General features: G+C 33.5%; 1 protein-coding gene across 5 annotated transcripts in view; it reads right to left on the minus strand.

The window, feature by feature from the left end:
• The window catches only part of LOC131065977 (probable LRR receptor-like serine/threonine-protein kinase At1g53430), a 154,448-nt gene that overhangs the window by 99,802 nt on the left and 41,764 nt on the right, over positions 1–12,882 (minus strand). For 4 of the 5 annotated variants that reach the window (XM_058000622.2, XM_058000621.2, XM_058000619.2 and 1 more), the window contains one exon: positions 1,816–1,899. The exons of the other annotated variant lie outside the window; for it this stretch is intronic. In XM_058000622.2, the coding sequence (XP_057856605.2) occupies positions 1,816–1,899 (84 nt within the window). The remainder of the gene's footprint in view (positions 1–1,815; positions 1,900–12,882) is intronic. 5 annotated transcript variants of the gene reach the window in all.

Raw genomic sequence — 12,882 nt, forward strand, 5'->3', positions numbered from 1 at the left:
TATCATACTTATGTAGAAATAGTTTGGTGAAGTTGAAGAGGTTGAGAAATATTTTCGAACCAACATGTTTGAGAGATATGGTTTTAGATAAATAAAGACATGGGATTGGTATGATTGAGTGTAAGCAATATAGTATGGAAGGCCATAAGATGTATTCCTTATGCAAGATGTAAGTAAGATAGTCAAAAAGTATGGTATGTACATGGTTTTAAGCTATTTGCACATAGTTCATACTTGGAATGAAGAATGTAATCACATAGATTAGTGTCTACATGTTTTAATAAGATAGATGAATATCAGTTGAGTCTCTATCTATACTTGTGCATTTGAGAGAATGTATCTAAAGCATAAACAATGCATCTCTTAAGGTAGAGGAGTCGTTGTATTTTGGTCTGCATTGCTCTACATTACAATATTTAGCCTTGTGATTCTAGAGACAGTTTTGTTAGTCGTGCCAAGGAGCTTATTTCCAATTTTTTATGACATAACAACTTCTACAGTAAAAGTTTGGTTTGATTGTTCCCTGAATTACACTATAACAGAGTTAAGTGTCTTAGAAGTTTACCAAAATTATTTCCATTCCTCTAGATGGATTGATATGCTCATGCATAACTTAGGTATATGATCATAGATGTGTAAGGTTTCATCAACGCAAGTTTTAGATGATTTGGTGTACCATAATCCGATATCCTAATTATTAAAGTGTTACAATCAATCTAGGTTTCCCTATTCTCATCAGCTCAATAGTTTTCTATGTGTGTCTCTAGATGGATTGATATGCTCATGCAAACTTAGGGATATGATCATAGATGTGTAAGGTTTCATCAATGCAAGTTTTAGATGATTTGGTGTACCATAATGTGATATCCTAATTATTAAAGTGTTACAATCAATCTAGGTTTCCCTATTCTTATCAGCTCAATAGTTTTCTCCGCGTGTGCCATAATATAAAGATCAGATACTCCAAAAGAAGGTTGTAGGGAAGCACTTACCTCATTTTAAACTGTGGCCCTTTTGAGAGGGACTAGGGTGTTTTGAGGAACCCTGGTCCAGACCAAGGCATTCTATGCCCTAGTCATTCTATGAATCAGACTAGAATAAGCAACAAGGGGGTGGGTATCCCATAGTCAAACCCACCAAAGCGTGTACATGACATCAAATTTGGATAATAGGGTCAAATCGGTCCTAGAGAGGGGATGGAGATAGGATGTGCTAAAGTAGGAGCACAAACATGAGGTGTAAATTGGACTAGTGATAATTTTCGATGCTATAGCTGCAAAAATATACCTATGTAGTCCAAAAATTTCACAATTATGGCCAATAAATAAAAAAGTCAATCACAAAAATAATGAGGTGGGAAATTTCATCTTAGTATGGAACATGATCTTGCATGATTATAGGTTAGTAGCTTTTCTTTTATAAATAATTCAAAGGAAATATTGTATTAGTTATTTAGTCAAGTAGGCGATGTCGATAAGATTTTCCTTATATCTTTGAAAAATAAATGAAAAATATTTTAAGAAATAAAAACTCTATATAATATTCTAGATTAAAATAATATATCACCATTTGATAATATTTTGTTCTTACAAAAATTCCTTTTTATTATAATAAGTAACATATTCAAAATTGGTCTAATTAAATTCTTTAATCTGAAATATATTAATTCTTTGGTTAATTAGGCAATACTTATTGTGATTCCACTTATATACATGCATTTTAAAATAAAGAAAAAAAATAATGTTTTTCTATAATGCTTTCTAATTTCTTGTAGCATAGAAGAGATCCTAGAAATTGAAAATACTTTATACTTACAAATATTCAATTCGTGGAGACTCATTTGGTATATTTTCTAATGCATTTGGAATCAATCCAGATAAATTATTGAAGCTCAAATCCCTATAGAATGAAAATTGAATTTAATTAGTACAATAAAAAGGGAATTCTATCTCATGATTATATATTGGTTAAGTTATCATTACTCCTTTTCCTCTCATACGATAGCTTCTTTAACAATCTCATTCAATAAATTAAAGAAATATATATGAACTAATTGTAACGTGAGTCATGAGGAATGAGATTCAGGTGGTAAATTTATAGAAGCTTACATATATTTTTAAAATATCAAGAGACATGATAATACATTAAATCTTAGTTAAATTTGATATCCGGCTTTTTGAGAGTAATTTACTCCAATATGCAAGTTTGGATACAAGTGCCAAAACATCATGAATCTTGTTTTTAAAAGAGGACATCCATTTTGAAAAGAGATGCCTAATTTTTTATAAACATCATATCTTATTTTCTAAATAAATATTTTAATTGCAGATATTTCCCCCTTAAAAAGGCTCAAGGACATTGTAATTAGAAACCTAGAATTTACATACAAATTATAATTTGACAATTTTTTATTAGTTTTCATAAAACTCACTCTCAAAGATTACATCGTTTATAAATAATAATAAAAAATTAATTAAAAAAACTATTACTGAAAGGAAATAGATGTAAAATAATATACTTTTTGCACTAATATATGAAAGGATATATGTACACAAATTAAAATCATCATATAGTTACAAGTAAATAAATACCATAATAATAGTGATTTATATGAGGAAAATAATTTCAAGAGAAAAATATATACTCTAAACAAAATGAATGTATTACTTAGTAATAAATACATAAGGTCTTACAATTTATAGGAGTGTCACCTACATGAGATTTAAAGTAATTATGAAGATATAATTTTACCTATAAACTTATTAGGAAAACTCCATCTCAAGAACCTTAAAAGAAGTAATATAAAACTCTTAGATAATAATTAGAAAATCATGAACTAAAATGGCCTAAAATCTACTTGTTAAATTCTTAGCAAAAATCCAATACCTAAATCTTTACATGAATTGATAGCTTAAAAATAACATATTCCTTACACCTGTCATAATTTAACTATAATAATCAACTCACCACCTTTAATATTCACTTTTAACACCATTATCTTTGGTACAATAATAATTTTGATATGTCATAACATACTTGATGAGTTGTTTAACAAGTGTGACTCCATCTTACAACTATTTTATTTGTCATACATAAACTTAATTTTATTTTTCTTAGATAAAAGTGACCAAAGTCACTGAAATTATTTAATATATATTGAAATATGAAATACAAGAATGAGAGTTCCATCCAAGAAGCCAAAAAGGATGCCAAATCTATTCTAATAAGTATGAAACCCAATCAAAATAGAGAACCCAAATACATAATTTAAGCACCCTCCACCCCCAAGCTAGAAGAACTAGCAGGATAGAATAGAGACATATAGTATAAGGCTCAATGGAGAACAAATAAGAGAAAGCTTAGAAAACCATATACAAATAAAGGTCAGAATAGTGACATACATGAACTTATATTAATAATGTGGGAGGTCTAGCTTTTGGAGACATAAATTTTGATGTGAAAATGTGATCTCGTCCAAAAGAGCTTCATGTTATTGTAACCAATTTTTTTGAAAATAAGGTATGTTTCAACATTATTTGGGGCCAAAATTAAAATCTAGAGCCCAAAAAAATTAAAAATCTTCCATTCCTATTATTAGGGTCCCAATTTAAGGCTAATATCCTAATAATAGAGAAAACTCTCAAAATTCTCAAAATATAATACATTCCTCATTAATATTTTAATATGTAATTCTTTATAGACAATGTTTAAAATTCTTAATAGACATGCATATTGAAAAAGTTTCACATATTAAAAAATTATGTCTTTTTTAAAATTTGATTTCATTATCTACAATTTTTAAAAAATAAAATATATTATTTATCAAATTAGTTTGGATAGAAAAATTTGATAATTATTTATAAGTGTAATTCAAGTTGTATTGAATTATTTGATATTTAATTATGCTTAATTTGATCATTTCATTTTATTATGTGTTTTGATATTTTATTTTATTTTTAGATCAAAAGACAACGCCTAAAATATTATATTAATATAGTGAAAGTAATTACAAATGGAATACAAACCAAAATGGAGGGGGAAATCCTCATCCTTCCATGATATGTTTAGAAGGGCTTCTAGAGAGCAAAATGTAGCCATCAGACACATCTATGAAATGGTGAGGGAAACCCACGAGGATCCACATCTATGTGTGAAAAGAGAACATGGATGGTGTCAAAACAAGCAATAGTAGATGGAAATAGGGGTTCTTTAATTACCTTCTGACAAAGCTGCATTCATTGATGAAAAGCAGTAGGTGCTTCACCCACCAATCCATTCGCTATGGAGATAAGAACAAACTTTGATTTGGAATCCCCAAAGAGTTCATTTCTACAAATGAAACCACCCACCAAGGAAGAGCCATAAAAAATATTATAATTATCCAACTGGTTGTTTAATTCTAACCAAGTGAAGAGGCTCAGATGTATGTAACTACCCACAAGGAGCTTGGTTTAGTCAATCAACCAATTCAAATCCATGATAATCGAAGAAAAGCAGGAAGTAGCAAGCAACATGAGCACATAAGAGTTGCAAATGAACCAATTTGGGCCAAGCAAGGTGACTAGTGCATCTTTCACAAGCTGACATGAGATGGTGAAGGTTGAGTGTAACTTGAAGCATAATTCATCATCACTACCCAAGACCTCAAAATATTTACGAGAGAGTGAAACTCGAAAGGCCATGTTTAGTGGAATGAGCAGGAAACAAGACAAACCAAGGAATAAATAACATAAACTTTGAGAAAACAAAATTGTAATCTCATCTATCAGATTGTCGGCCAAATCATTAGGCTCTCGATAACTGATGCAGGGATTTCGCGGGGTCATAACTTTTGACTCGGTTGTCCGATTGGGCTGAAATTTTATGTGGACGTAGATCTTGAGGAGATGATTGGATTGCCGATTGAACCAAATTTAGTAGGGCCCCCAAAACTTCAAATTTTCAGGACCAGATTCCTTCATCTAAGGCCTCAAAATTGGCTTTTACTCTTTTTTTCGATTTTTTAGAAAGTTGGTTTTTTAGTTAATTTTGAGCTCGTAATCTTTTTGAGATTAGAAAGTTGTTTTATTGTGTCGTAGGAATGTTTTTTAGATTTCTAGAAGATTTCATGATTTTTGGGTTAGATTTGAAAATTTTCTTAAATGGCAATTTTTGAATTTTTTTAAAATTTGCCCAAAAAGGAAATTTTTGGTGATTGTTTAAAATAGGGAATTTTTCATTATAATGGTAGAATGGTTGGAGTTGCAAAAGAATAATGAAGAACATTTGATCTATACTTGTGTTTATTTCTAATTATTCTCGATTATATTGGTTATGTTTTAACTGGCTACATCATCTGGTATCAGAGTAGGAAGATGGTTGGGAGAGGAAGAGGAAGAGGTCTTGCTCAGATGCATAGAGACATGCAAAACCTCCAAAGGCAGGTTGTAGAGATCACTAAAATAATGGAAAATCAGAGAATGAGGCAAAGGGAAGATAATTTTGATGAAGGTTCGGATGAAGGATATACAGATCAGTCTGAAGAGTTTGAAGAAGAACCAATAAATCATGGAAATTTTGAAGAGAGGATGCTTAAGGCATTAGAAGGGAAGAATGAAGGAATTAAAGTTGAATTTTTAGAATATGTAGGTATTCTTAAACCAGAGGACCTAATTGATTGGCTGAATGAGATGGAGAAATTTTTTGAGTGGAAATCTATGACAGAGGAAAAAAAAAAGTTAAGTTTGCATGCACTAAGTTAAAGGGTCATGCAATGATCTAGTGGGATCATCTACAAAAGGAGCGAATGAGGAAAAGAAAAGAGAAGATCAAAAACTAGAGCAAGATGGAGAAGAAATTAAGAGAAAAATTTTTGCCTTTAGACTATGCACAAATTCTATTTCGCATATTTCAAAATCTAAAGCAAAACTTATCTACTATACAAGATTACACAGATGAATTTTACAAGTTGTCCATTAAGGTTGAGCATCAAGAATCTGATGAACAAATGGCTGTTAGGTATGTAAGTGGATTGAAGTTTTCAATTCAGGATGAATTAAGCATGCACCGAATCGACAGTATGGAAGAGGCCTATCAGCTAGCTCTAAAGGCAAAAGAAAAGCAAAACAGACAGTATTTTCAAAGGAATAGAGGAGGAAGAAGGGGTACTTCATCTCCTTCACGTGGCGGTTCAAGTTATGGTAGGGGAGATTCATCCCAAGGAGTAGATAAGCAAGATGATCCCTGCCCAGATTCCTCTAATCTACAACGAGGATGAGGGTTTCAAAGAGGAAGAGGTTATGGTGGCGGTAGAGGATGGGAAAGCCAAAGGAGACCATTCACTTGTTTTAGGTGTGGGGAAGAAGGCCACAGAGCATTTGAGTGCTCAAATTTCAAAATGCAAGATAGAAATCAAGGAGGACCGTCCAGGGTGATTTTAGCTAAATCTGAAAATGATGGAGTAGATTTAGAAGTTCTCCCAGACGTAGGAGAAAACCTCATGATAAGGAGAACCTTGATAATCCCAAAGAAGGAGAAAACACAGATTCAAAGCTCTGATGACTCATGGCTTCGAACCAATATTTTTTGAACCAGATGCACCTCAGGAGGAAAGGTATGTCAAGTTATTATTGACAGCGGTAGTTGTGAGAATATGGTTTCCAGAGAGATGGTAGATAAGTTGAATTTACAGTATGAGAAACATCCTCACCCTTACCGTATTGCATGGTTTAAGAAGGGGAATGAAGTTACTATTGATAAGAGGTGCCTGATCAAGTTTTCTATAGGAAAAACTTACAAAGATGAGGTCTGGTGTGATGTCATCCCAATGGATGCATGTCATGTATTATTGGGGATGCCTTGGCAATATGACATAAAGGTCATGCATGATGGGGAAAGGAATACATATACATTTTGGAAGGAGGGATCAAAAGTCATCTTATTACCCCTTAAGGATGTAGGGGAAGCTAATAATATGTTGTCTGAAAGAGAGCTTGTTAAGGAGATGAAGGTGACAGGATTCTGTTATGCATTAATGGTACAAAAGGAGGAAGGAGGAGGGATACCAATACCTGCTGAAGTAGCAAAGGTACTCAAAGAATATAGTGATGTTATACCTGATGAGCTACCTAATGGTCTTCTACCGAAGTGAGATATTCAACATCATCTTGACCTAATTCCGGGAGCACCTTTACCTAATCAGGCAGCATATAGGATGAGCCCTACATAACATGCAGAACTCAACAAGCAGGTGATGGAGCTTATGAAAAAAGGTGTTGTGCGAGAAAGCATGAGTCCATGTGTTGTACCAGCATTATTAACACCAAAGAAAGATGGTACATGGAGAATGTGCACAGATAGCCACGCAATCAATAGAATTACCATCAAATACCGGTTCCTTATACCTCGCTTGCATGACATGATGGATGTTCTTACAGGGGCTCAGTATTTCAGTAAAATTGATTTGAGAAGTGGGTATCACCAAATTCGAATCTGAGAAGGGGATGAATGGAAGACTGCTTTCAAGACTAGAGATGGATTATATGAGTGGATGGTGATGCCATTTGGGTTGTCTAATGCACCCAGTACCTTCATGTGATTGATGAGTACAATACTTCAACCTTACATTGGTAAGTTGGTTGTAGTTTATTTTGATGGCATTTTCATTTTTAGTGAGAGCAAAGAGGAGCACTTGCAGCATTTGCGGATCATATTGGATGTGTTCAAGAAAGAGCAACTTTATGCAAACCTGAAAAAGTGTAGGTTTATGCAAGAGAGTCTAGTATTTCTAGGATTTATTGTTTCTGCAGAAGGTATCAAGATGGTTTCAGAGAAGGTTAGAGCAATTCTGGAATGGCCTAGTCCTAGGATCATCATAGAGGTAAGAAGTTTTCATGGTCTGGCCACATTTTATCGAAACTTTATTCAAAATTTTAGCAGTAGTGTTGCACCCATCATAGATTGTACCAAAGGAAAGGAATTCATGTGGACCAATGAGGCTGAAGAAAGTTTCAAGTTTCTCAAGAAGAAGGTAACAAAAGCTCCCATATTGGCATTACTAGACTTCAAAAAAGTGTTTGAAGTTGATTGTGATGCCTCACATGTAGGTATTAGAGCTGTTCTTAGCCAAGCAGGTAAACCAATCACCTTTTTTAGTGAAAAATTGAATGAGGCAAGGAAGAACTATTTCACATATGATCTAGAGTTTTATGCACTTGTGCAAGCCTTGCAACATTGGAGGCATTATTTAGTTCCAAAGGAGTTTGTCTTGTTCACAGATCACATTGCGTTAAAATATCTGAACACACAAAAGAAGTTGACTAGTAGACATGCGAAATGGGTTTCATTCTTACAAGGTTGTACACTTGTTTTGAAGCACAAATCAAGAAAGCAAAACCAAGTTGCAGATGCATTGAGCAGACACGTACTTCTAACAACAGTGGAGAATGAGGTCATTGGTTTTGATACAATCAAAGATTTGTATGAGTCTGACAATGACTTTTGGGAGATTGTGGAATAGTTGAAGAACCTAATAGCTGGACATATGTCTGATATTCAAGGTGAATACTTTATGCAAGATGGCTATCTCTTCAAAGGGAAACAGTTATGCATTCCAGTTGGTTCCATGAGGGAGAATATCATTAGGGAATTTCATAGCGGTGGTTTGGCTGTGCATTTTGGTAAGGATAAGACAATAGCCTTACTTGAAGATAAATACTACTGGCCAAAGATGAAATGAGATGTAACCAGATTTGTGGCAAGGTGTAGGATTTGTCAGGTTGCTAAAGGACACTCACAAAATACAAGGTTGTACATGCCACTTCCCATACCTCTAGAACCATGGACAGATTTGAGCATGGACTTTGTTTTGGGATTGCTGACATATTCAATAAAATGGTTCATTTTATTGCTTGTAAGAAAACTAGTGATGCAACACGAGTGGCTGAATTATTTTTTTCAAAAGTTGTTAGGTTGCATGGTGTGCCAAAAACCATTGTCTTTGATAGAGATACAAAGTTCTTAAGTCATTTTTGGCAAACTTTATGGAAGAAGATGGGGACTAAGCTACAGTTTAGCAGTTTCTATCACCCTCAAACCGATGGGCAAACAGAGGTAGTCAATCGTAGTTTGGGAAAACTATTAAGGTCCATTGTTGGAGAGAAGCCCAAGCAGTGGGATTTGGCATTGCCCCAAGCAAAGTTTGCTTACAACAGCTCAGTGAACAGATCTACAGGTAAAACCCCAATTCAAATTGTTTATGGTAGGAATCCTAAGGGTGTTCTAGATTTGGTGCAGTTGCCCCTTGGTGAAAGAATCAGTGATGATGCAGTAGCATTTGCATAACACCTTCACCAATTGCAGGAAGGGGTGAGACAGAAGTTGCAGGAAAGTATAGCGAAGTACAAATCTATAGTTGATGTTGGTCGATGACATCATGTCTTTAAGGAAGGTGATTTAGTGATGGTTTATCTGCGGAAAGAGAGGTTTCCTACAGGCACATACCACAAGTTAAAATATAAGAAAGTTCATCCTTGCAGGGTTCTCAAGAAGATCAATGCCAATGTTTATCAAGTCGATCTACCACCTGATCTTGATATCTCTCCTGTATTTAATATTTCTGATCTGTATACATTTCATGGTGACATTCATGATGATGGCGGTGAGGAGGAAGTAGATTGGCAGCGAACACTCCCTAGTAAGAAATGGGAGAAGATTGCACAGATTCTTGACAAGAAGATTGCTCGCACTCAGCAAGGAGAATACCATAGATACTTGGTACAGTGGGATAGATTACCACCAGTAGAGAGCACATGGATTACAGAGTGGGAATTGTAGCAGTTGGATCGTGGTTAGTGGCAGCAATTTGAGGACACCCACTTGCAGGAGATGTGTTCTTTTCAACTAGAGGAGAATGGTGCAGGGATTTCACGGGGTCATAACTTTTGACTCGGTTGTCCGATTGGGCTGAAATTTTACTTGAAAGTAGATCTTCAGAAGTTGATTGGATTGCCAACCAAACCAAGTTCGGTAGGGCCCCCAAAACTTCAAATTTTCAGGGCCGGATTCCTTCATCTAAGGCCTCAAAATTGGCTTTTACTCTTTTTTTCAATTTTTTAGAAAGTTGGTTTTTTAGTTAATTTTGAGCTTGTAATATTTTTGAGATTAGAAATTTGTTTTATTGTGTTGTAGGAATTTTTTTTAGATTTCTAGAAGATTTCATGATTTTTGGGATAGATTTGAAAATTTCCTTAAATGGCAATTTTCGGATTTTGTAAAAATCTGCCCAAAAAAGAAATTTTTGGTGATTGTTTAAAATAGGGAATTTTTCATTGTAATGGCAGAATGGTTGGAGTTACAAAAGAATAATGAAGAACATTTGATCTATACTTGTGTTTATTTCTGATTATTCTCGGTTATATTGGTTATGTTTTAACTGGCTACATCAATAACAATGCCCAACCATATAATAGTTAAATTGTCCCATTAGCTTCATACTGTGCTACAAGAAATAATTCAAATGCAAAGACTCTCTATGATATTTATTCAAAGCCCTAATCACCACCATTAAATCACCTTCAATGTATAAATCAGTTACTCTATACTTAATTGCCAACGTGAAACCCACAATGAGAGTAGAAAATTCTGCCACATTATCCATGGTAAGGGGAATGAATTTATAGGTCGTCTTAACGACATTTTTAAGAATGATCTTTAAGAACTGCATCTTCTTCTAAACAACTTAGATTCTTTCTAGAGGCCCCATCAAAATTTAGTTTGACCCAATTAATAAGGGTGGAAACCAACAAAACAATGCCTTGTCCACTTTAACAATTCATTTTATCAATCCACTAGGAAGAGGAAGCTAGAGAGGTGGCTAATTCTTTGGGATGCAGTTGTCCCATGAGGAAAAAACTCTTAATTTTTGGGGATTTGAATAGGAAAATTCATAGCCACCTCTGAAATAGAGGACTCAATTTTGAAGAAAAATTGTTCTAGTTCCAATTCCAATTCCTTCTCCTTAAAGATCCTACTATTCCTCTCAAGCCAAAAATTCTAAATGACAATAGATGGGGAAATGTTCACATGTGAGTACAAATGTGATTGTGAAATAAAGATGATTGAAATAACAAAGATAACAACCTAACACACACAAATTATTCAAACACTCAAGATTAGGATGCTAAAAAGGAATAAATGAAGCATAATTGACAAAAACAAGTAGAAATGCAAAATCCATTTTGTTCCTTTGATTTGATTGTCCTTCAATTTGATGTTGCTCAATTTCGTGCTTCCAAAGGTGCTAGATGTGCTCCATAATGATGAGTATGCAATCTAGATTAAGCTAAAATGGCATGCAACATGTGTGGATGTGAGTAATTAAATTGACATTATAACAATATGAAAATGAAAGTGGATGGATTGTGAAGGAAAATAAGGGGATTAAATAGAACAAGATGGGACAAGAAGAGGCATGGAAATGAGGCACTTGTCCTTGAGAATGACAAGTGTCATGGATGGAAATGGCAAGTGTCCTTGAGCAGGGCAAGTGTTAAGGAAAAGAATAACAAGTGTCCTTGAAGACACATGTTTATTTGAGAGAGAGAACCAAATAAGAAGTTTACATTCTAAATACGAAATATTTCCAAAAATCAAGATAATGAGGATATTTCCCCATATTTTAGGAAATTTCCCCAAATATTAGGAAATTCAAGATACTTGAAAATGTGCTCACATATGGTGAGAGAAAGAGGATAAGATTGACTAAATGACACACTTGTCCTTGAGAAAGGCAAGCAAGGACAAGTGTCATAGATGGAAATGACAAGTGTCCTTCAGAAGGGCAAGTGTCATAGATAAGATGACAAGTGTCCTTGAGGACACATGCCTATTTGGGAATGAGAAACCCAAATTGGAAGGATCTATTCCAAAATAGATTACAAAATAAAGATATTCCCATGGTTTAGGATATTTGGGATATTTTCTCAGATTTTAGGAAATTTGGTTCCCCAAAAATGAAGATATTTCTATGGTTTAGGATATTTGGGACATTTTCCACAATTTTAAGAAATTTGATTTTATCCACAAAATGAGGATATTTCCATGTGGATATTTGAGATATTTTCCCAAATTTTATGAAATTTGGTTCTCCAAAAATGAGGATATTTCCATGGTTTAGGATATTTTCAACTTTTGGACCATATATGACAGCTCAATTTTTTTTTGAACCATATGCATTGACATGTTCTTTTTTTCTAAAACCGTACATATGACAATTAAAATTATTAATAAACCATATTTTATATATATATATATATATATTATTTTAGAATGTTTATTATAAAAATACAAATTTATTTAGAATATTTTAATATAGTAGAATATAATAGTTTCTATTTTTTTATAAACTTAATCAATTTCTTTTCAAAGATATTTTTAATAAGATTGTCTTAAATTGAAACTTCTCATAATTGAAATGATAGACTATAATTGTTTCTTAAAACATCAAATGAAAGATATTCAAATGACCAAACCATCATAAAAAAATGATATGACAAGTAAGGGTAAATTCCACAACTAGTTTAGGATATTTGAGATATTTTCCCTAATTTTAGGAAATTTGTTTCCCAAAAAATTAGGATATTTCCATGGTTTCGAATATTTGGGATATTTTCCCAAATTTTAAGAAATGCACACATATGATGAGGGATAAGGGATAGGGTTGACTAAAACCCTTGGTTAGTTAGGTGGGTTTGGCAAGAGGAATGGTTAGATAAGGGTTAGGGTTAGGAGACATGTGGGGAAATAGAATTATTTAATTTAATTAATTAGTTCTATGAGGGAATATTAGGAGGAAAGGGCCAAATTGAATTAAATAATAAAATTAGGCATTTGATTTATTTAATA

This window comes from Cryptomeria japonica, chromosome 2, assembly GCF_030272615.1.
Source record: "Cryptomeria japonica chromosome 2, Sugi_1.0, whole genome shotgun sequence".
Taxonomy (NCBI): domain Eukaryota; kingdom Viridiplantae; phylum Streptophyta; class Pinopsida; order Cupressales; family Cupressaceae; genus Cryptomeria; species Cryptomeria japonica.